Source organism: Letharia columbiana, assembly GCF_014066305.1.
Source record: "Letharia columbiana isolate WasteWater2 chromosome Unknown Sc0000065_s0, whole genome shotgun sequence".
Classification (NCBI taxonomy): Eukaryota; Fungi; Ascomycota; class Lecanoromycetes; order Lecanorales; family Parmeliaceae; genus Letharia; species Letharia columbiana.
The window spans coordinates 29,004-53,297 of NW_023501109.1; the positions used below are offsets into that span (position 1 = coordinate 29,004).

Genomic DNA, 24,294 nt, shown 5'->3' on the forward strand with positions numbered 1-24,294 from the left:
AAAGATTAAATTCGTTATTCGACTTTCTTAGTCGAAGTATTAATTCTTTTTATTTTTAAAAAGAATAGAGGACTTCTGTTTTGCGTTGATTATCGAGGCTTAAATGCGATAACTATTAAAAATTGATATTTGCTATCTCTAATTATTAAGACTCTAGATCGCTTATATAAGATTAAAGTCTTTATAAAGCTAAACTTTAAGAATATTTATTATTAAATTTAGATTAAAGAAGGCGATAAGTAGAAAATAGCGTTTCGTAATCGTTATAATTATTTTAAATATTTAATTATATCTTTTAGACTCGCTAATATATTAATAACTTTTTAAGTATATATTAATAAAGCTCTTATAGATCTAGTAGATATAATATACGTAATATATTTAAATAATATTCTAATTTATAATATTAATCTAGCGAAGTATTAATAATATATTAAATAAGTATTTAAGCGTTTATATTAATTTTAACTATATATTAATTTAAAGAAGTATTAATTCTATATCGAATAAGTTAAGTTTCTAAGATTTATCGTATTTATCGAAGGTATTATAATAGATTAGAAATATATCGCTACTATTAAGAAGTGGCTAAAACTAAAAAGTTATCGAAATATATAAGTCTTTTTAGACTTTACTAATTTCTATTAATGATTTATTTATAACTATTTTAATATAATAGCGCTATTTATTAATTTGCTTAAAGAAAGTAAAGATAATAAGAAATTTAAATCGCTAGAGTGGATAGATAACGCTAAGTAGACGTTCTAGTAGCTTCGAAATACTTTTATAACCGCGCTATTTCTACGCTATTACGACTTAAATTTAAAGCTACGTCTTAAGACTAATACTTTTAACTTCGATATAGAGACTATACTTTTATAATCGAATAAGAATAATTACTAACGATTAATAATATTCTAATTTAGAAAAATAATTTCTATAAAGTAAAATTATAAGATCTATAATTAAGAGTTACTCGTTATTATAATATTTATAAAGTAATAGCATTACTATCTAAAAGATAATACGTTTTATATTAAGATTCTAACGAATTATAATAATTTTAAAGGCTTTATAAAGTAGAAGGAATTAAACTTTAGATAAGCCCGTTAGACGCTAAAGTTAGTTATTTATAACTTTAAAATTTTTTATTAAATAGATAAATTAAACTCTATCGACTCGCTATCGCGGCGTTCTAACTATAAGAGAACTTCGCTATTAAATATTAAACTACTATTAATATTATAAAATAAACTCGTATTTTAAACTAGCGATAAGTAGTTATAAAGAAATAAGAAGCTTATAGCGATGATAACGCTCGTATTTCGTATTATTAGTATCTAGATAATTATTTCTAAAAGAGAGTCTAAGATTATATAAGAGATTACTTATAACGTACTCTAAAGGTTAATAAAAATATTAATTTAAGATTTATAAGTTTATAATAATTAGATAAGCTCTTTTCGAATTAATATTAATAAATTAATAATTAAGCGTTATATACGTAGTTAAGTATAAATTTTAAACTTCGAGAGATTATTAAGATATAATAATCGCCTTTATATCTCTAGAGATAAGATTTTAAGAAAAAAGCTTATTAGCAAATATTATAATAATTTATTATTAAAATACTTTAACGCTGCGAAGACGTATAAGCTACTTATTTATAAATATTATTAAAATAAAAATCTAAAGTAAGTTATCGATTATATTAAGATATATAATATTTATTAGCGAATTAAAGCTCTATAATATCGCTTATATAGTAAATTAAGCTCGCTTCTTATCGCTATTAAGCTATAAAAGAAAATTTCTATAAACTTTATTATCGACTTATTAGCGAGTAAATATAAAGATATTATTTATAATATTATTCTAGTTATAGTAAATCGATTTATAAAAATAATAAGATATATTTTTATATCTATTATAATCGATATCGCTTAATTAGCGAAAGTATTTTATTTCGAAATAGTATATCGCTATAATATATTAAACGATATTATTAATAATAGAGGCTCTATATTTATTAATAGCTTCTAGTTCGCTATTTACTTTTATTTTAAAATTAAGCGATATCTAAGTATCGTCTTTTATTTATAAATTAATAAGTAAATCGAGCGGTAAAATTAAGTGCTAGAATATTTTTTACGCGTATTTACTAATAATAAGTAAAATATTTAAGCGAAATAACTATTAATAATAGAGTTCGCTTATATAAATAATTAATATTCCTCTATCGAAACGATATTGTTCTTTCTAATATATAGATATTATTCTAAAATCCGTTAAGAGATTAAGAATAACTTCGTTAAGGGGAAGGTATTCGCTATAAATAATAGAGTAAAGAAGTTATATATATTAAGGGATAAAATAGTAGAGCGCTTTTATAGCGCGATTGCGGCTTAGTCTAAGTATTATAATAAAACGTATTAATTCTAAAGCTATAAGATAGGTGATTTGATAATATTAGCGACTAAGAATCTAAAGTAAAAACGTCTAAGTAAGAAGTTATTTTATAAATTTATAAGATTATTTTAAATTATAGATAAGATAGGGGTATAAGCGTATTATCTACTTCTATCCCCGACGTATAGAATCTATAATATCTTTTATATATCGTTATTTAAGCTTTATTATCTTCGCGATTACGATAATATAGCGAAAGCCTTTATATAAACTCTTAATCTTATTAATAACGATAAGCTTTAAAAGATTAAAGAAATTATTAATAAGATTAAATATAAGAAAGATATTTAATATAAAGTTAAATAAACTAGTTAAAGCGAAGAGTATAATTAATAATTATTAGATAACGAACTTATTAATATTAGCGAGCTAATTTAAGTTTATAAATAAGCGAATAATAAGTGAAAGTACTAAGTAATAAATAATAAGTCTTTTATTATTAAAGAGCTCGATTAATTATATAAATTAATGGCGAGTAAGCGAAGGCGATAAAATAAGATATAATTATCGATTAAGTTAGATATATTTCTAGATAATACTTATACTACGCGCGCATTTCTCTACACTTACTATTATTAAAATATAAATTAATAAAATAATTATATTATTTAACTATCTACTAAACTCTACTATAGAGAAAATTTATTATATTAGAGTATATACTATTAATATAAACGTATTTTTATCTAGAGTAGCTATTAAAGAACTATTTAAAAACTCTACGTTAGCGCTATTATTAAAAAAAAAGATTATTACTTAAGTATTCTTCATTATCTTAGCGTTAGAGATCGAGTTAAATCTATTAATTTAATTCTTTAATGAGGAGGTAATTAAAGTATAATCTTCGTATTAATATCTATCGACGTTCGTCATATATCGACGAAGGCTCTCGAGCTTCTTCTCTAGCAACTCGTTTATTTTCTTTAATTTCTCGATACGCTTATATATTATTATAAGTTAATTTTAGAGATCTATAATTATAATAAAGGCGACCGAAGTTATCGCTATCGTATATTCTTATAACTTATATTATTAGATAATCTTTTTATCGAGCTTAGCCCGTCGATAAGATAGCTTTCGAGATTATCTAACGCGACGATAGCGCCGTATTAATTTTCTTATTTACGCTTAAAGGTGTAAGGGGATTTTAATATAGCGATTAATACCGCGTCTTTCGACTTTATAATTATTATAGAAGAAAGACTTATCTCGAATATATAAATCGTTATCTTAATAAAAGTAAGTTCTATATAGTAAATTAGATACTAGAACTTATTAATAATTACGTATACGAAGTGATAATAATAGAAATAGTTAAGGGTTAGTAGTCGCGCCTATAAAGCGACTATATACTTACTATTAAAGTTATTATTATTATTAAAAAAGAGTATTATAAAATTATTAGTTTACGTATCGACGCGATTAATAATAATAAGATATTTATAATAAAGAGAAGTAGATTATTAATATAATAAGATATACTATACTTATATTAGTATTAATATTAACGTTATAACGCTAGAGTAAGTACTTATAAGAGAGATATTAGAAGTTATAAAGAATAAAAATAAATAATTTAAAAGGGGTTTTTATATTCTCTATCGTAGTGTTAATATTAGCGAGTAGTACTTAATAATATAAATAGTAGCGACGCGATAATATTTCGCTATTACCTATAGAGCCGTATCGCCTAGCTATCGTTATTATTTCTACTATTATTATTAATTAATAATTAAGAGCGTTATCGCGAACGCGTCGCTCTATTAATTACTTTCTTCGAATCTCTATAATAAAGATTATTATTACGTTACTTCGCTATGAATATAATATATTATAGAAATAACGTTGCTTATAGAAAAACTCTTCTCTCTTCTTTTACTTACTAGATTTTTAAGAGTTTATTATAAATTTCTAAATCTAATATTATTCGCTATAGGGGTTATTAACTAGCGCTATAAAAACGTTAATACTAAGTATATTAGCTTACTATAGATTATTATTAACTAGTACTATAGAAGCGATATTATTCTCGAAGATAGTATTAATATTATTATATAATATATTAATTACGCGCCTACGGCGCGTAAGAATTAATTTTATCGCGTTATTAAAACGATATCGTAATCTTAATAAATTAACTCTTTTCTCTTATTTCTCTATTAGAGTTTAAAGGTTTTTTAATAAGTATTCTATTTTTACTTAGACGTCTAAGAATTAAGACTTAAAAGGGGAGATAATTATTAGACTTAATGCGTTATAGGCCTTAACGCTACTTACGTTAAGACGCCGATATCGTATATACTATATTAAAGTCCCTTTTAGAGTTTAATTTTAATAATATATCTTATATATTTAGAAGCTTAGCGAATATAGATTTACTTCGTATATCTCGAAGTTTTAGTATTTCTTAGAGATTAGTTCTACTATTAAATATACTATTAAATTCTATAACGATACTACGTCTTTTATAGTCTATATCCGCTAGCTAATCGTTAGTAAACTATACTCTTATAATAGTCTTCTTCTTTTTATAACGTTTAATAACCTCTTTCTACTTTTTTAAGATTACTCTATTAACTATAGCTTTAATCTTTATTTAAGTAACTCGAATTTTCTCTTATTTCTTCTTCTATTAGACTATAATAGTAATAGTATCGCTTTACTTATTCGCGAAAGAGACTCGCTTAAAGAAGAGATAATAATAAGATTTAAAGAATCTTTAATTATTAATAGCCGTCTTAATCGTCTAATAAGAATTAACGATATTTCGAGATATTATAATATTATAGTATTCGTATTTAAGCTATATAGAAGCTTTAAAAATATAAAGTAAGCTGATATAAGAGTAATAAATACGTTCTCTATAATTTTCTATAAATAACGCTAATAAAAAGTCGGAGGCGGAGCTGGGTTAGCTTTATCAAGTATTCTTATTTAATTTACAATTCATAAAAGTCTAGTATATTTGGCGCGTCGCGCGCGTATTCGTAGCGGCTTGGCAAGACTGCATAAATGCATGAGGAATACATAATACTGAACGTTGCCCCTACTCACTCAGAACTCAAGCGGGCGTGGTCACTTTAGCGAGTGAGACTATAACACACTTCACTCACTGGACCCACACCTAAGTCGCTCGGCCTGACTTAGGTGGTCCAGCGATGATCAAGAAGATAGGGTTCAAAGGGAAGGGACGCATTTTCCTTCTCTACAAATCTTGCTGTGTAATCAGACTCGCACTCTTCATTTTAAGGTCTTCTCCTTGCTCTATCAAAATACAGATCAGAAATGAAAACTCACATTGATTGACTGTTGCCATTTTCTCTACATCGATCCCTCGTTCATATGAGCTGCAACGTCTCTTCGAATTAGCGTCCTCGGTCGTTCGAAGACTTATCGGGAGATAGGACTAGAGAGGGGGGATATGCATAGGGATGTTGAGAAAAAGAAAATGCACATATCAGAATGGGCTAGACATGGAATTATGTGTCCTCATCTACTTATTGCATCCGTTGCCTTTCTCCCTACCTTCACGCACACAAGCCGAGAGCATACCGATACAACGCTCGTATCTCTTCTTCTATCAAGTCTATTTGCCAATCCACTGAGCCTTCCACCACCCACCCTGTCATTGCCGCTGCTTCTCGAGCTCCAACCAAAGTCGAAAAGGGTAGGGAATCGACGCCAACATCCTCCTCAACCTCTTTCTGACAAGTCCACTTGTAGATGTAATCGTCCTGTAGCTGAGGCGAGACGAAGTAGTAGTAGGAGGCGATATTGGAAGTCCTTGAACATTCACTGCCAACATGGCCTTGAATCAACGAAGGAAGGGTCAGATACGGCCACTGCAATGTGCTAGGATTGACGTTGAGAAGGAGCTGGCCCCGCCAACACTGGTCGGACCAACATCTGCCGGACCAACATTTGCCGGACCAATACTTGTTGTCAGCAATGCTAAGCCTCAGATTAGGTAGATCTTCATGCGGACGAGAAGCAAGGACGAGAATGCTGAGGTTGTCCAAGCGCGGTCGCAGTTGACGAAGCACACTCGCTGTGGCACTGTCGGCTGGGAAGTCCTGGATGCGCCCATTGCCGGTCAAAAGGTGGATAATGAGGGTGCGAAGCCGCGGGCAATGCCGCGCAAATGCCGTGATTTGTTTGGAAAGCACCGCGTCGGTATTTCCAGGGTTAATTACCTCCAAATCCATGCTCAGATTCACCATGAGATGTAAGTTGTCGCTGAAAGGAGGCATGGCCCCGTCCCGTACAGGCGTGTCGCTGTCCGCCGGAAACTCAGGATTGGAAATTTTGATCTTAGAGAGCCCTCCAGTAGTCGATGAACAATGGAAGGTCTGGCTGGCATAGAAGATAGGAAGTGCTTCCTGGTAAATTTTTTGGCAGGTGAACAAAATGCTGCTGTCGAACGTGTGTGTAAGCCTCTTGATCACCTTGTCGTCATCGATACCGGCTCGGCGGCGGAGAAGGTACGTGGCTGGAGTTTGGAAAAGGTGTTTGTAGACTATGAGACGGAGCTCGGGCGCGATGGTCGTAAAAGTAGACCCTTGTGGTTTGAGAAGGGAGGTGCGAGTAAAAAGGTCTTTGCCTGGAGAAGATGAAGCAATGAATTGCTCTTGGATTGGTGTGAAATTGGTCACTGGTTGCTCTTGATTCGAATTGGACGAGTCATGGGTTTGCTCTCTCACTTGAAATTGTTTTCCCGCACAATGCTCTTCGGTTGGCTGGGATGAGCCTGCCGACTGACTTATAGAAGCCATGATCAAGGTAATGAGGTTGGGGAGATTAGAGGCAAGGTAGGGTATAGGACATTATCAATAGGCTTGATCGGTCCTAGACGTGGTTGAATGAATGAAATGGAGGTGGTTGATTTGTGTAGTTATCTAAATTCCTAAACGCTTGAAATAGTCGCGAGTGACGCCGATTTGACGCTATGTCTAATCGGGCCTGTGTTGGCCATGTCTTAACAATTCCCTTTCAACTCTGCGGATAGTACTATCGATTAGGTCCTAGCAGAACGAAAGGGGCACAGGTGGACTTTGGGTATGCAAAGCCTCCCCCCTATTCTATAACACTGCCTCAAGCTAATCAGAGATACTAGCGATGAAGAGTAGTGGACTTGGTGAGGGGAGAGAGCACGCTTTGCACGGCCTTATCACCGAAATGGACATTTTTGTAATACAAATGCAGTGGTTGACACAATAACAGAGCTGACGGGAGACCCATTATAAGTGTCACTAGTTGCTGTCGGGGAAAGCCTGGCCATCCGTGTGACGGATTGTGCTTTCTTGCATCACATATGAGTGTTCTATACACTTTTTCGAAACGCTATTTGGTTGACTAGCCGATCTTCATGCAATTTTTGTTTAATCAGCTCGCAATCTGAGCGTGCTCCATGTAAACAGGCTGGTGAAACACAGATGCATTCCTGAGAACATGGTGACGATGGCAAATTCAATATCTCTCGCGTATATCTGTGGCCAGGAAGGATGGTCGGGGCCGTCGGGCGGCTCGAACGCATATTAGAGTCCAGCTAGCATCAGATCCCTATAAATCCGAGCCCTCCCGCAGGACCGGTTTTATCAACTCTCTCCCCCCAATACGAACGTGCGGTCCAATGCAAAAAGACAAGATGATTGCCAGTCGCTGTGGTACAAGATCACTAAGGTCCTTGGAAGGTGTTTAATGCGTACCACTTGTAGCAATTAAAGCGACCCAAAGTGAATCAGATGATCCATATCCTTACTGGTCAGCATTTTATGGGGTTTCTTACCATCCGATCGACCCACGAGCCAATAAATACAAGCAAGATTAGTGAACGGCAAGGAGCTCGGGGCTTGGGCCTGGCCTGAGAATTCAAGTCGCTGAACCTCCTTCAGTACTGTGCAACATAAATTTGCACCTGACAGCTTCTTCACACGGTCCGGTCGTTGTATAACCCAAAGCCAAGTCGAAGTACGAGATTGTCAACCGTGGGTCAGCATCGGGCTCTTTCTCAGCGATGTCATGCCTTACCATTATATTGTATGTTTGTAGACTAGATATAGTTGTCTTGCTATCCCTGATCTCCGCGGCCGAGCATTCAAGATCTCGGTAGGTCTCAGCTAACAAGAAATCATTCCGAGACACTGAGGGTGAATTATCGCCAGTACCACCAGCTTCTATAGTACTCACCTTCCCGACTTCATGTTACATGCTCTTCATATGTTTCCACCAAATCTCCGTCTGATGCAGCTCCAAACCTAAAGGGTCCTTCTCTGATCAAATGTATATTATCCTTGAACACCTGTGTCTCCCCAAAAACCATCTTCGGCCTCCACGCTCTCCCATCCCAGCACGATCATATGCGCCTTCCCTTTCGGTTATCCTCATATCCCACATCCTCAATGATTCACCCTTCTAATACCCCTTAAACTTCTTCAGTCTCTCCGAAATCGCTTCAAGAAGCTAATCGTCTTTACGTCGAAACAGGAGCCTTAGATGGTTGTCAGTTTGAACGAGAATTTTCTGAGTTTTCTTCCTCGAGTACGTTCTACTCGAGACCTTTCCGAGATGATCATCACTCCATTCTGGTTGATAATCACAAAAGTTGGTTAAAATGAAAAGATCTAAGCGCTTACGGCTGTCCTTTCTTATATCATTTGTGTTATATTTTGTGGGACTCCGGGACAAGTTCCACATTCTTTCGCAAAAGCTCGTGATGACCTGTTGTTTTTCTGTGGCACCAAGCCTCAATTGTAGAATTGTCAACAACATCCTTGAGATTTCCACCCTCTATGCATGACTTTTGCTACATTCTCTTACAAGGCTACCATTTCCGCAGAGATGAAACCACCGTGAGCAGACCGATGCTAGGCGCTCCTTGATTCCAGACATCATGCAGGGTCCCGATAGCCTCGCTCCAAAAGAGCCAATCGCACCGCAGGCAGGGTTTGTTACCGCCCAACGCCAGGTACATTATGAGACATCGCTTGGCGTCATTGAGTTACCTAGTAAGCGAGCAGATGAGTCACTTCCATAATCTCCAACCTCGTCAGATGTGAACACCTTGCACTCGCTCCATCAACAGCAACTTGGAAATAGGCTTTCTTCTCTAACATGGAATATCTTGAAAGGCAGAAGAGTTTTGTTGGAAATCATGCTGCAGCACCATAATGTGTTGTAGCTACTCCTCATGGTGGCAACCAGGTGGCAAATCAGCATGAGCTTCACATGGTATATAAGTAGCCTACATACCACTCCATAGCTAATCAATCCTTCAACCTCTCTTCAATTCCAATAAGTTTCGAGGCCACTATCCGACGTCTCAACTCGGACTTCCCGAAGCAGATCAGTGGCAGATCTCTGTTCGATCGTGGGGAAGAATGTCGAAAGGGCATTGAGCAAGCATGGACGCTTGTGAAAGATTTCCAGGAACACAGCAAAGATCCTCACCCACTACAGACTCTGCCCGAGCTTGGCGAACTGCTCAAAAATTGTGTTTGGTAAGTCATCTAGCAGGTCAGGTCACATACGACTAGTGAAGGAACCCAGGTACTTGTGCGAGGTTGGCAGACTCGATGGTTCTCTGGAGCTCTTGGACATTGCCTACCAAATAGTTTCCGACAAAGGATCCGCACCTTTGTTATAACTGAGAGATGAAGTCCACGGTAATACGATTCCTAAGCTTAAGACACAGGAAATTCTCTTTGTGGCATCTCTAACTTGACAATTTGCGAAATTGTCAACATTTTGGGGGCGAGTGCCAGAAGTGCTTACTCATATTTGTCTAGCTTAAAGAATGATACCATAGACCGCGATGGTGAACCCATATTCTCTGTTTCATCAAGGACCTGTTGCCTTCAAAGTGTAGTCTATGGCAGGGAAAAGGTCCATACATCTCTACCAACTGTTTTGCCACACCTTTGGACAATGACCACTGAAGGTTCAATCTGTCACCTGTGGATCCCACTGTCACCTGTGGATCCCACAATTCGGGCATCGGCTCTTCGGTTCATGGCATCTCTGACTTGACAACCTAAGAAAAGGTGAGACTTCGAGGCCGAGCTCCCGAAGTACTTGCTCATATTCGTGCTGCTTGGGTAAATATTGCCATAAATCACGCTGACGAATCCATATTCTCAAATCTATCAAAGTGCTATTGACTTCAAAATGTAAATTGCGGCAGGGAAAAGGCCCATACATCTTTACCAAATATCCTGCCACACCTTTGAATAACTACCACTAAAGGCCTGTCACCTTTGGATCCGATAAACACCCGTGAATAGTTCTCTCAGGCACCTCTAGAACAAATTCGTTCTCAGTACTTCTCGTCCATTGTCGTCTCTCGGGCTTCCCCCTTCCATTATCGTGTACTACTGGTGAGGATCTCGTCGTTCTTCTCGAGGCAAATGTTCACGTGCTGTGCACCTGCTACTTCCCATAACCAGAGCCCTATATTAAGAGCACCTGCACTGCTTTCGCAGGGTTTCTCTTTCGCCATTATTCTCCATCCAAAGCAACGCCTTTCTTCATAATTCACTCACTCCATTATTTCTGAACCGTATCGTGCCCCATCGAGAGTCTCCGAGCCAAAGACATGGACACCAAGGTTGAAAGTACATCCGCCGAACCCTCGCAACCGGTGCCGCGTCCCACGAGACCGGCTCCGAAGCCGCCGGGGACTCCCAAACTCTAGGCGTTTCAGCTCGGGCTGGACAGCGTATCTTGGGGGTGTTCCTGGGCGAAGGATGGTGATTGAAGGGTATTGAACCTTGATCGAGTTGCAGATGAAGGTGGTTAAACGCCTCTAAGTGGGTTTGGATGAGAAGCATGCTGTGAATAAGGAAGAGACATGGCAGTGCAGTCTAATTGACCAGAGCATAACCTCTACGCGGGTCGAAAGCGACCCAATGCATTAAAACGGCCAGCTCCTCACGAACCACTTGAGTAGTCCCCGCGTTGATGTGATGAGACGATATTTATAGGGAACCTACTTGCAACATCAATCCTCCAGTTCCTTCCCCTCACTCTCGTCGTCATCATGCCCTACCAATGTCCCCTCCGTACCCGTCCGTATGCCCGTTTCAATCTTCACAAACCCCTGCTTCATCGTTTCATCCTCTCGAGCTTGCTCATCCGTCCCCACAGCTACCCTTTCGCTTCCGAATACCTCGGAAAGATCTGCCATGGCGAGCTCATCTGCTACAGCAACCGGGCGGCCTCTAACGTGAGTGCATCGGCCTTGCTCTTCATCTAGTATGTGTCAGCAGGCTCATCAATGAAGGAACGGACGGAAGGAAGGAAGGACGGAGCCCGACGTGCCCTCTTCATGCCTCAGCCTCCTCACTCTGCCTTGCCAAAGCGCAGTGATGCCGATGAAGAACATGACTACCCCGAAAAGGATCGTGCCGATGGAGTCAGGCCCCCATTGATTCTGATTGAAGCCACCGAAATGGAAGGCTGTGGGCTGCGGCAGGTGTGAGGGTTTCAAACTTGGGGTCACTGTGGACGAGGCGTTCAGGACCGGATGAGAGGCCATCGTGGCTTTCTTCGGAGTGTCAAGGAGGCCTCTGTCAGCGGTTTGCGGGAGGGTTTGGGTGTAGGTAGGGGAGCGGTAGGAGTGGGAGAGCAGCTAGGAGGATTCGCAGAAGACTGGGGCTCGGGAGGCAAGGCTACCTTCTTGTATTCTAAGTGGGCGCATAGGGACCAGCTGGTGGCAGATACACGCCAGCGTCGCGTACGCTCAGAGACCGAATTTCTGAGTGCAAGTCGCGAGCGAAGTCGCGTTGGCAAGCTACGGATGAGATATGTCGCAGGGTCTGTCGCTTGTCACGCTTACCGGGCTCGCGTCGCCTGACAATGACAATGACAGAGAGCGCGTAATTGCAAAAGAATAGGACACGTTCGGAGCGTATTCGATGTACGTCAAATGCAACGCAGTACCTCTCGAATTTGCATATCATCGTTACTCGTAAGCTGTCGTAAGGGCAGCGCTCAAAGGTATCCTGTCCGTTTCTATCACTTCGGTCACCCATTGGGCGAGCAAAATTATAAAGCGGAACCTTAGAGCCAAACCTTCCCACCCGTAATCCACATCCCGATACTTGCGTTCGTGTTATTCGCGCCTGGGCCAAAATGATTTAGTGAAGTCCAGAAAAGTTTGTGAAAATACAAAATACGAGGTTAAGATGGAATTTGAGACAATAGAAAGCAACGATCTGTCTTAGGCCATTTTGTTGGTATACATGCCACACATAGTGTAAAGGCGCATTCACGCGAAGCTGCAGACTTAGCAAAATCAGGTACAAACGTACAATGTAACATCATGCCGGGCAAAACGGTTAATACAATACATGACGTTACAGGCTCAACGAAACAGCATGGGGGCAAATGAAGACGCTCCTCACCTCGCACCGAATGGGCCTTTCGGTCTCTCCGCTAGCTTGCCCAAGCGTTGCGCGAATTGAGTATGCGTTCCAAGCTTTGAGAATTTCGTGTGAAGCTTCGCCTTTTGTATAGCATCGCGCACGACTGTATTGGTCGTCTTAGTTGGAAGACACAGCACTGGCCAGGGGAATTGTTTTGCGGAGATCTCTGCGATGAAACAGTACCATGCCACAAAGTCTGCAACGTCATCATGACCTTTCTTATATACGTGTTGCAGTGTCGGTGCCAGTCCATCGGTTTGTTCATGCATGTTGGCCCCTGCCGCAAGTAGAAGCTTGACAGTTTCGAGATGTCCATTCTCTAGTGCTGCTTGCAGTGCAATACATCGAGTACTCCCCTCGCTCTTAAAGTCTGCTCCTCTTTCAAGAAGAAATCGAACAATATCACTGTAGCCGTTAGAGGCTGCAAGATCAAGTGCTGTGATCCCCTCAGAAGTACGCAAATTGATGTCCGAGTATCTGGTCGAGCAAGACCATAAGCGTCCTATGTGCGCCTCTACTGAGTCCCGCGTGTCGATATCCCAAACCATGCTATCTGTTTTCCCCTCGTTCGTTACTAAGTCTTTCGTCCAAGACTGATAGTATGGTTGTTGCACAATCGAGTCATATAGCTCCAACTCCCTCATGGAAGGATCGCGGCCATCAACCAGGTACTTGACAACATGTATATATCCATGAACTGCTGCTATATGTAGAGGTGTCTCATGGGTTTTTGGTATGACTGCATTCACGTTCGTGTTGTAGCCCATCAACAATTTCACCAGATCCAATCTGCCAGACTCCGCAGCAACGTGTAGCAAAGTTTTCCCCGAATCGATTTCAACAACGTCTACACTAGAGCCGCACTCCAGAAGTGATTGGACCGCGTCTGTAAGTCCCCGAGCTACAGCGAGGTGAATCATTTCCTCTGAATTATAGCTCGCTCTAGATGCAGAATGCGCGGCCCCTCGCAAAATGATGTTTGCAGCCTCCGAGTGTCCACCTCCTACTGCAATAGCGAGCGGCGTTTCACAAAGAACGCAAGAACCACCCTTTGGGTCCACACCCATCTCCAGGCACAGTTGAGTTAGAGACATCAGACCATACGAAGCGGAAATTCGAAGGGTGGTATGAGCAATCTGGATGGAACGTCCACTGTTGGGTATTGAGAAACACTGGCAATCGTAGTCAAGCCTGATGATTAGACAGCGCTGCAGTGTGCCGGCAAGAACCCTGCTGTAAGTCTCGGACAGACGATAATGGACAGACCAATTGGCAGCTGCATATCTAGTCAAGGTCGAGGTCATCCCTCCACACAGCTGCTGTGCGGTTTCTATGTTGGTCAAAGCTGAAGATGATTCCGCCCTTAAGAGTGAGCTCAGCAGTACCAAACAAGCCCGCGCAAGACGTTCATGGGCTGCGAGTACCAGATGACGAGGATGGTTCGACGACTCATCTGCAAAAAGAAGGTAGTCTCGCAAAGTTGGGTGTCTCAGTCTAACAATGCGTTCCTCGGTAATGGTCACAAGCCATCCGCAAATGCGGTAGATTTCAGCTTGTGAGTTGGGTAGGCTTAGCTCGTTGCCAGCTAATGGCGGCTGCTCAGGAAGTTGAGATTGATCAGCTTTTATCGACAAAGCCTCTAGAAGTTCCGGGAGACACAGAGGCCGACTAGCAACTGTTAGCCAGGAGAAAATTTTCTGGGCCGTCTCAACATCCTGCAATGGGATTTGTTGCAGCGCCCTTTGGTAGAATGCATCAATGCTAGCTGGTAATGAGTTGACCAATTGTGGCAGATTTAGGTGAGATTTCGTCCGTTGGATTTGCTCAATGGCCAATGCCAGCCACAAAAAAGTTCCGTTGGCGCGCGAGCACAGCTGCTTCGCGAGAGCCAAGGTATGCACGGTTTTTTTCGTGGAAGTCCTGAAGATATTCGCCAATCGAATTCTGGCAAAACTCAACATGTCCTGCTGAAGTCCTGGCTCAGCGCTCAAGTCAATCTGGATAATATCCTCAGGGCCGATCCTAGCCTCGCACCTAGACCGACTTGATATAAGACATCTGAAAATGTGTGATTTCTCCCTTGACCTGTTGGCTCGGAGGATCTCGTGCATGATGACTTTTTCGATCGATTCATCATCGTCGAGACCATCAAGTATCAAGAACACTTGTACATGAGTGTTTACACTTACTATAAGTCCCCTAAGTTTGCGCTGAAATTGTTCCAGCGACATTGGATCCGTAAGCTTCTCGCTTTCTCTGATGACCGAACGCAGCAGGCGTTCTAGCACGATGGATCGCATACATCCTCTTAGTTGATAAGCGAATGCCTTCAACATGTATCGCGCCGAGCTGACTTGGCCTTGGCGTGAGTCAAAGAAGCAGAAAGCCACTGCGCATCTCTGCTCCTGTCGTTGCTGTAGGTTTTCAATTATTGCCGAGCAAAGCATGGATTTGCCTGCCCCAGGCCGACCTTTGAGCCACAGCAGAGGGTTCTCGGCTTCATTCGCCCATTTTCGGTATGCTTGAAGATTGAACAACCACTCGCAGCTGGTCGCGGATCGTTGCCTTAACCACATCTGCAGAAGTGACTGTTCGGTCTGGAGGAATCCGCGATGATCGTCTTGACTTCCCGCTGCTTCTATAAAGATTGAGCCTTTGCTTACCCGCATTTTGAGATGTCCGTACCTTCGCTCAAACGATATATCGAGCGCTCGACATTGGCTCTTATAACATCTTGCGGTAGCGTCTTGGGAATGAAGTAATGTTTTTCGGCACTCTCTGAAAGCCAAGATTGAGGGACCATAGACCACAAGCAATGGTGATGGAGTACCTGACATGACCGTAAGCTTGAACGGAAAGCAAACCGAGGCTCGCAAAGATATCACTACAATATCAGCAGAGCAAATACGAACCTTGGCTCCAGGACATGGAGTTGATGTCTCCTGACAAAAAAAAACACGTATGTATGGCCGATCAGGCCTACAGCTTTCTCGGGCGAATCGGGCTGATTGCCCATCGACGTCTGCGATCTGTCGCATTTGAGGTGTCGAGTGCGTGCGGTTCGAGCCATCTAATGTCTCTAGCAGGCTTGCAATCGAGCTTTGTACAGGGCTGGCGTGAGGAAAGCCGAGGAAAATCTATGGCAGTCTTAGCTCCATTTTTTGGCTTCCTGTGTTCGGCATGTTTGGGGTCAGACTATTCCGTATGTTTCCCTAGATAACGCATGCAATTCTTCCTCTGACTCACTCAAAAGCAAAGCCTGTAAGGAAGTCAATGATGCTCAGCTTCAGGAGAACTCTGCGTCATACTTCCTCTACCACAAGACCGCCGAGACCCTGGCAGACAAAGAGCACGGGTCGAGGGAGACCATCGCCTTCGTCTACAGCGTTCCCAGATGAATCTATCAACGGCTTGACCAGCGAATGTGTTTCGAGCTTTGCCCACTCGGACAACAAACCATGCGCTGCATGGTTTACAACCTCGACTGGAGAGTCCCGAGAGCTTTGACCATGATATCTGTAGTACAAAGATCGCGTCTTTATGGAATGTCTTGGGAAAGCCTCCTTGAACCATTCCAAATGGCCAAAAGATTCTTCCCAATCTCGGAGATTCTGCTCTATCGGATTCTCAACAAAAATGATGCTATTTGAGTGGTGAGTATGACAAAGGTTGAGACGGAGATAACAACATACTCGACAACAACATCTTCATTGCTCTGCATTTCCACAAACTCAGCCATAAGGACGATTGCCACAAGGTTGTAGAAAAACTGGATGGAGGCCGAGACATATATCCACAGTGGTGTAAGGATGATACACTGCTCGGCAAGGGATTGGATAGTGATGAAAGTACCTTAGTCTTGAATCGAGTTCTTAGCTATGGTAAGCGCCCCATAAAAGACGTACGCGGAACCGGCACCTTCTGCAGCCTTGCACTGATGAGTGTAGCCTTGCGCACGATGTAAGCCTGTACACACCAACGCCTCATTTTGCGTGCGCAAAAATACGCCATGCTCTATGTCCCAGTGGTCAATCTGAAGCGCAATAAGCAAGCGAGGAAGCGAAAATACGCGGCCCTGCAGGAGATCGGTAGGAGATAGGCGATGCACATGCGAAGCGAAAGGAGCAGCGGGCTTTCATAGCAACGTCTAGCTAGGATGAGAGAAAGTGCTTGAGATCGACGCGTGCATCAAGTAAGTGCCTCATGTAATGACAATGACAGGTTCGAGCACTAGAGCGACTCGGAGCAACGACCTACGAGACTTGATCCAATGGATAGACATCTCGCAAGATTTGACCGAGCGCTCGCTGCCTCTACAAGCCTGACATGTCTTAGGCAGCTCATGTATGTGTAAGAGCCTCATTTTAGAGGGTAGTACTTCACAAAACCGCAGCCTTCCCTTCAAGACTCAGGCTGCATTCTCTCCCAAATTCCCAGCCTTCTCCTTTTCTTCATCTTTATCCTTCTCCACATCACAACCAATATGTGGCCATGTATAACAGCCTTGGACCAGCGACAAATACGCGGGACACGCAGAAGTGTAGCGTCTGCCGACATCGAAGGAAAAAGGTGAGAAGAGCCGGGCCGGGATTTATCCGAGACAGTAATAATCGGTGACTAATTCTCTGCTGTTCTCGCAGTGCAGCCCACATGACCGCGACTGGGAGAACAGTCAGCAGAGGTGCGACTTCTGCGAGACCCATCGCCTTCCGTGTGGACCAAATGTGAGGTATAGCGAGGACCTTGCAGTCATCCGGCGGCGTGAGGTGGTGTTTGGGAATGCAAATGCGGGCCGCAGCAGTCAAGCAGGAGAAAGACACTCAGAAGGACCAACAGCGCGGTCAGCGCTAAACGTTCCTGCTCCTGCCACGCGTTCTAGAAGAGGAAGAAACGTGGGCCCGCCGGATGCTGGTAGCGCCGAAGATGGGAGAGAGCCGTTTGGCACTGAGTCCATCGCGGACCTTGAGGAGAAGGCTTTCTCAAAGTACGACCTCGCCAGCGTTGAAAGTACCCATTGGAATATACTGATTCGTGCATCTGTTCTCAGGGTTGACGATTTCCACGCTCTAGGAACCACTTTAGCATACGTGACTCAGCCCGCGTTTGTCTACTGTCCCTCTCATCGAGCTCAACAACCGTATCAAGACTTGTCGATCGAAGAAAAACTACATGAGCTTTCTATAAACATATATGACATCGCTGTCGAAGCTAGAGACCGAAATGAATCTCACCTGGCCCGATGGATACTCTTCGACCTTGTATTCGCTTTGGACCAGTACCGGTTGTTCGACACACGGAAACGAAATATTTTGTTGAAGATAGCACGTATGTTCCAAGAGCTGCGTCATCCATGGCATTATGCACATGTCCTCTTGAAGATCGCCGGCATGTACAGAGGGCCAGCGTTGCCTACTCAGGAAGGCCCTTTCCACCTGTTGGCCGAATCTTCCCACCTGTTGGCCGAATCATTCCCCACCTCTTCAATGTCTATCAGGCGTGTCCTCGTAAATCGTTGGAATGAGACAGTTGGTGGTATTCATGTTGACTCGAACCTGAATGTGCCACCTCTACATGCCGCCGTACAACATCGAAACCCGAGCATCATCCTGGCACTCTTGTCAAACCCCAATGACTGTAGCTCCACGCCGCTAGCCCCGCCCCTGACTATGCCATCGAGGGTGGGCCAAGTGAGAGCCGACATAGACGAAAGGGATCTTAACAGTCGGACTGCTCTGTTTGCGGCAGTCGCCAATGGAGACGAGCCTTGTTGCTCTGCTCTACTTTATCACGGGGCCGACGCCAACATTCGTGATGACCATGGGCACACTGCTCTCGAGGTGGCAGTCAGAAGAGGCTATCTCAACATTGTGGACCTCTTAATCTATTACAAGGCGCTTGTGAATCCTGATATCACAGGTTGCTCGTCTCTGCCATTGCACGCCGCCATCGAGAGCAGCGATTTGAGCAGCAACTTGCAGCTTAGGATCATCCACAGACTACTAGAGTCCGGTGCCGAGGCCTATCTTCGAAGACACGCGGACAACAAGCACGCGATAGATCTTGCTGTTGACCGAGGAGAGCACGAGCTGGCAGAAAGCATACGCCAGAGGGTCCCCAGCCTGAGCCAGAGCCACACTCCTTTCATGGGCCAAATCATCTCTTAGGCCGGAGGCCGCACGTAGATCTATGTCATCATGTTATCGAACCTAACTGTCGTCCCCGGAGTGTTCCTATGCGACTCATGTATAGACTGCTTGGCGAATTCAAATCTGACGGATTAGGAATGATCTTTCTTACGAGCCCTACGATTCTTACGAGCTCTACGTTTACGACTACATTTCAACGTCAACATTAGGCGGCTAGCAGTCCTAGGTTTGGCCGTCTCAGCGCTGGGTTTTGATGCAATGATGCAAACATCCGCAGCGAATTTCTTTAATTTATATTCAGCCGTTAGAATCTCGTGCCAGACAGCGTTGGAAGATTCTTTGGTCTAGTCCGCTTAAAAAATCTAGAGGCCTTTCGAGGGTACGGCTCACGCATAACAACAGCGACTAAGTTCCACTGTCAAATAAATATTCAAGAGGTACTGATATATAAAAGCACGAACCAATAAAATGTCCCGCAGGCTGTGCCAACCGCTGTATCCATGCTATCGGTTTGGATTCGTCACTTTCGCGATTCTGAGTTGCGCGTTTACCTTCTTTTTTGTCAGGACGGGTTTGCCTACCAGGGAAGTATTCGAAACCTGATGAGATTGTGCTTGTATTTGGGCATTCTCACCGGCTCAAAGCACTGCCATTGTTATAATTAAGCAACTTGCGTAGAGGGGGACAATTCTGAAAGGCTTCCTCTCCATTTTGGACACACTTGTATTGGTATCGACCAGAACAGGTTGAGTGTTCATCTCAAGGAACACACTATGATGCCTGTTTGAGGCAGGCAAAAGGGCGATCATGAGAGCGGTAATTGAATCTCCCTCTAATCCTAGATACCTATGACTACATAAGACTGATAACCACAGGTAACCGGAAAACGTCTCATCCGGAAGCTGCAACTATGCAACTCTGGCTTTGACTGTGGCAATGGTGTTTCCGAACGGATTTGGAGTAGCATGACCCAGCATGAGATCTTTGCGATTCGGCACACACAGCGGCTTACCATCAAAGGGCTCGAAATCGAACGCCATCAAGAGGGTTCCGACGGCTCCGGGCACTATCGTGCGAGCAAAATGGCGTCCCAGACAGACGTTGCCGCCGCCTCCGAACGCTTGAAAGATGTCGGGCATCTGAGTCTCGGGATAACGCACGCCCAGGAACCGGTCCGGGATGAATTTGTCGGCATCCTTTTCAAGCTGGAGGTGTGGATGGCGACGCCTAAACCCCAGATGAAGTTGCCCTTGCGGAGGAAGTACTCGGTGTTGTCCTCCTTAATTGTCAGGGGATAGCCCTGCTCGATCCGACGGATTGTCACGCCCACGGCAATCCATCGCAGTACTTCGAGGGGTGGCAATCTTTGCCTATTCGTAGAGTGTCAACAGACCTTCGGCCTTGATCGTCGTGCTTCGTTATATGTTCATCAAGTTCGCTTCGAATGCGTGCCAGGGGTTCAGGGTCGTGAAGGATGAAGGATAGGACGGCAAAGGTAACAGTGGCCGAGTTATCGAATTGTCCAACACTTTGGGACACCGCCATGCGAGCCAGTTCGCGCCGGTCCAGCCCAGTCTTCTCGAAGACTTTTGCGCGGTCTCGTGCGAGGCGGCTTGCGGTCTCGAACCCGCCATTCTCATCATACTCGACAAAAGCATCAACAACTTTCTCGCGCGCTTCGGCTCCACGACGGGCGAAGATACGAGGGAAGTTGTACTTCAAAAAATTGTAACTTCGGTTGAATGTCCAGAATTGTTCCCATAAGATAGGATTGTTGCAGTATGGACTCTTTGGACCCCGGGCGCCTCGCGACACGGAGTCTGTGATCGACATGCGCAGCCACTCCCAAAGATCCACTTTTCCATGACCACTCTTGACGGACGCCATGAGTGACTCAATGAACGGATCCGATGCTGCGACGAAGTCTTCCTGCATGGCGTCTAGACTAGTTCCAAGTGACATGGCCCTCAATTCAATTTTATGATAATCGTGAACGAAGCCAAGGCCATTCCCCACGTCGGCATGATCGACACCCTTGAATAAAAGCTCGGTGGCTTTCTTGGGCTGACCGCCCATATTCGCCATGACGAGAACTGCAATCCATCCCAAGCCCATATACTTTGACCTTGATTGTATGACTTGAGTCATTTCGGGAGAATTGACAACAATATGCCAGTCGAGAACGGCGACGGTGAAGATTCCATGGGGCACCTTATGCATGTTCTCGGCGGCTAAAGTGTCAAGGATATGAGTTCCATGTCGCAAGAATTTCCAGACGCTGCATGCACCAACGGGGGTTCTCGCTGCTGAGTTACTTGCGAATGAATTTGTTTCGGTCTTATAAAATCGATACGACTGGCAACCGCAACCGCGAAAATCAACAGGTACGTTGCCATCTTGGCAGGCGAGGAACCGACTGAAAGCCAAATTAGACGAAAGAAACAAAGTACACGTTGCCTGGGGTCAGTTACATTTCTCGAGGTTCGATGTGCGCAGGAACTTCTGGAGCTGCCCGTTGCTGACAGATGTGTTCAGCTGGGACAGCCCATTGTGAATGGATGTGTTTAGCTGGGATAGCCCGTTGTAGATAGATGTGCTCATCTTCAGAGGCAAAAGCTCAAGGCGAGCTCGCAACCCCGGATACTCAGTGTCTTGTTCGTGGTGGAAAACGAGCAGACGTACTTGGATCTCTCGTCGAGGGAAGATAAGGTATAGACAGATTAAATAAATCGATATCCGACCTTCCTGCCTTTCAGGCGATGATAAGCATTGGTCTAGTAGGTGAGATGTTGCATGGATAGTCAAGGCAGGCGATACGTCAATGCTCTTCATATGTCACGTTGTCTCCGACTCCCATGACTGAAGATTGAGTGGCTATCGAAGCTTAGGGTATCCACCTCTCAGACCCTGCAAAAGCCTCAAACATATCCCTTTCTCTAATTTCCAAATCGTGGGACTGGGCGTTGGTGCACGTGCCGCGGGATTGAGCGGGCGCACAGCAGTGAGTAGTGGTTCCTCCATAACCTCGCTCGCAATCAATACTCATGTAAGCTGCGGACGGGAGAGTGAGTGTAAAATGTCTTGGCAGCTAGGGCTAAGCCCCGGTATTTTACACGAAATTTGCCAGCCGATGGGATACGATGAATACCTACTCGTATCCCAAATACTCTGCCTAGAGGCTTCGTGTTGACGGTGACATCTTTCAACGGTCTTTGGGTTAAATCAATCACCGACAATAATACTTCAGCCTTTCCAAGCTCAGTCTTAATCCTGGACGCATCATGTCCGGCGCGTCATCTCAGCCTGGTCACCGCCGGCCAGTATGGGGTCGAAAGAAAGACATGTTCTACATCGTCTTCCTCTTTCTGGTGGTCTTCCTCGCATTGAGTATGTCGTCCTCTTGAAACCCATCAATCTCACCTTAGCTGGCTTAAGCTCGAAGGTCAATGGTTTTCTGATCCATTGAGGCCCACACAGCAATCGACTTCGTGCCATTGTACCCAGTAGAATTACCTTCGTGGGCGACGGCGCTACACGACTACTATCGTATGAATTACAACGATCCTCTCTACGCGAAAGACCCGCCGTTCTTTCGGCTGTACGTCTTTATCGAAGCAATATACTCGGTTCCGACGTGCATATGGGCAATTAGAGGTCTTATCCAAGGTACTTCGCGGCTCACGGGACGGCGCCTCGAGAGTCGGGCAACTAACGGCGCTGAAAGATAACAACATGGTTCCGGTGTATCTACTCGTCTTTGCGACGCATCTGGTAACATCCACCCTCGTTTGTTTCGTGGAAGTGTTGGCTACAAAGGACTGGCCGAAGGAAGACATCAACAAGAACCTCCCTGGATATGTGATTTTCTTCGCCGTTGGTGTGTCCCACCTTTGCCGGCAGCCAGTGACTCATGATAATCTTGGCCTAGCGTCCGTCTTGTGGGTGGACATGTTCTCGCGCGTAAAAACAGCCTTGAAAGGGAAAACGAAGTTGAGTTGAGTGAGTTATCAAATCCCAGAGAGGGGGTTGCTGTCGTCTACCGGGTAGGTCACCAGCCTAAGCGATCGTGAAAAGACCACATTTGTAATGCGGAAGGATCGGCAACCGGCCATTTTTACGGTTGGAAAAGTCTAGGCGACAAAGAAACGCCAACAGGCTCCACCAGGCTGAAGTGGTCGAAGCAGCTTAGAGAAATACTTGTAATGCGAGTGTCCTGTCGTGCAAATCGAGGTAATTTTGATCGATGTCGCTTCGAACGAACGCTGCATCAGATCTTCTCAAGATCATACATTTACAGGGCAATAGTAATGACGTCCTAAGTCATCTATCAAGAACTTGTTTCCTTCTTGACGCTCCTCCACTCCATACCTACCGCAAGCACAAATCCAAGGATCGAAAGCCCCATAGGAACCCAAAAGGTTCCAGCAATGGCTCCATTATAAGCTTTCAGCACCGCTGGCAGCAGATCCTCCGGCACTTCCGAGCAGAACGCAGCTGGACCTGTTTTTGCAATCTTTCGTGTTTGAGGAGAGAGATCCTGGATTGCGGCGAGCTGGTGCTGTGAGCCGTTTGTAAGGACAGCCTGCGCGACACATACGAAAATTGAACATCCCAAGGTCTGGCCTAGCAAGACGGGTGCTGAGCCTTTTGGGATGTCTTCCTTTGGCAAGACGGTCTGTACCGCCACGAGTGGTTGCTGCAAACTGATGCCAGCGCCGATGCCGAAGAGAATCTGGAAACCTGCGAATGTGCGAAAGGAAGTGTTGGTGGATGTTGTACTAAGAAAGCCTGCGCCTACTGCTTCTATCAAAGCCCCCCAAAACATGAAGGGGGTGTAGTACCCTAGCTTTTCGACGCACACACCAGTGAGGCCGGCCGATACTGTTGTTGCGAGAACCATCGGCAGCGTGCGGACCCTGGATTTTTCGGCAGAAACCCCACGTGCGACCTGAAACCAAAGCGGAATATAGAAAGCCGCTGCAGTCATCGCTCCCGCTATATAGGCCGAGTGGAGCACGCCGCTAAAACGGTGAGCGAGCCTCGAAGACGCTTGGGGTTTTCTTGAGATCGGAGAGCGTTGAGGTGGGGTTGGGGTTTCGCCTTCTGCGAGGATAGATTTCGGAAAGACGAGCGGAGCGGGTCTGCAAGCCTATGGGGAGGAGGGCGGTGGACGTTGACTGGTCTTTAGAACGACGAGCTTTGGCGTACCGTGAGGTCTGCAACGTTGTATGATGGCACGTTTGAAAGGTAGTGATATT

General features: G+C 43.8%; 9 protein-coding genes across 9 annotated transcripts; 3 read left to right on the forward strand and 6 right to left on the reverse strand.

The window, feature by feature from the left end:
• Nucleotides 1-5,996: 5,996 nt before the first annotated feature.
• HO173_011601 (uncharacterized protein) lies at nt 5,997-8,499 on the reverse strand (the record flags this gene model as incomplete). The annotated part of the gene is made up of 2 exons (XM_037313481.1): nt 5,997-7,227; nt 8,384-8,499. 2 exons carry the CDS (start codon nt 8,497-8,499, stop codon nt 5,997-5,999), a joined length of 1,347 nt encoding a protein of 448 aa, XP_037159569.1.
• A 2,965-nt stretch (nt 8,500-11,464) lies between these two features.
• HO173_011602 (uncharacterized protein) lies at nt 11,465-12,001 on the reverse strand (the record flags this gene model as incomplete). The annotated part of the gene is made up of 2 exons (XM_037313482.1): nt 11,465-11,715; nt 11,755-12,001. The coding sequence occupies 2 exons, from the start codon at nt 11,999-12,001 to the stop codon at nt 11,465-11,467; spliced, it is 498 nt and encodes a 165-aa protein (XP_037159570.1).
• A 732-nt stretch (nt 12,002-12,733) lies between these two features.
• On the reverse strand, nt 12,734-15,693 carry HO173_011603 (uncharacterized protein; the record flags this gene model as incomplete). Its single annotated transcript, XM_037313483.1, has 3 exons — nt 12,734-12,743; nt 12,870-15,528; nt 15,576-15,693. 3 exons carry the CDS (start codon nt 15,691-15,693, stop codon nt 12,734-12,736), a joined length of 2,787 nt encoding a protein of 928 aa, XP_037159571.1.
• Nucleotides 15,694-16,192: 499 nt separating this feature from the next.
• Nucleotides 16,193-16,629, reverse strand: HO173_011604 (uncharacterized protein; the record flags this gene model as incomplete). Its single annotated transcript, XM_037313484.1, has 2 exons — nt 16,193-16,532; nt 16,583-16,629. The coding sequence occupies 2 exons, from the start codon at nt 16,627-16,629 to the stop codon at nt 16,193-16,195; spliced, it is 387 nt and encodes a 128-aa protein (XP_037159572.1).
• A 744-nt stretch (nt 16,630-17,373) lies between these two features.
• Nucleotides 17,374-19,054, forward strand: HO173_011605 (uncharacterized protein; the record flags this gene model as incomplete). The annotated part of the gene is made up of 2 exons (XM_037313485.1): nt 17,374-17,459; nt 17,536-19,054. 2 exons carry the CDS (start codon nt 17,374-17,376, stop codon nt 19,052-19,054), a joined length of 1,605 nt encoding a protein of 534 aa, XP_037159573.1.
• Nucleotides 19,055-19,843: 789 nt separating this feature from the next.
• Nucleotides 19,844-20,334, forward strand: HO173_011606 (uncharacterized protein; the record flags this gene model as incomplete). Its single annotated transcript, XM_037313486.1, has 2 exons — nt 19,844-19,852; nt 19,912-20,334. 2 exons carry the CDS (start codon nt 19,844-19,846, stop codon nt 20,332-20,334), a joined length of 432 nt encoding a protein of 143 aa, XP_037159574.1.
• Nucleotides 20,335-20,356: 22 nt separating this feature from the next.
• On the reverse strand, nt 20,357-21,637 carry HO173_011607 (uncharacterized protein; the record flags this gene model as incomplete). Its single annotated transcript, XM_037313487.1, has 3 exons — nt 20,357-21,267; nt 21,390-21,452; nt 21,508-21,637. 3 exons carry the CDS (start codon nt 21,635-21,637, stop codon nt 20,357-20,359), a joined length of 1,104 nt encoding a protein of 367 aa, XP_037159575.1.
• A 680-nt stretch (nt 21,638-22,317) lies between these two features.
• Nucleotides 22,318-23,035, forward strand: HO173_011608 (uncharacterized protein; the record flags this gene model as incomplete). The annotated part of the gene is made up of 4 exons (XM_037313488.1): nt 22,318-22,423; nt 22,514-22,702; nt 22,761-22,913; nt 22,965-23,035. The coding sequence occupies 4 exons, from the start codon at nt 22,318-22,320 to the stop codon at nt 23,033-23,035; spliced, it is 519 nt and encodes a 172-aa protein (XP_037159576.1).
• A 328-nt stretch (nt 23,036-23,363) lies between these two features.
• On the reverse strand, nt 23,364-24,023 carry HO173_011609 (uncharacterized protein; the record flags this gene model as incomplete). Its single annotated transcript, XM_037313489.1, has 1 exon — nt 23,364-24,023. The coding sequence occupies one exon, from the start codon at nt 24,021-24,023 to the stop codon at nt 23,364-23,366; it is 660 nt and encodes a 219-aa protein (XP_037159577.1).
• Between the last annotated feature and the right edge of the window lie 271 nt (nt 24,024-24,294).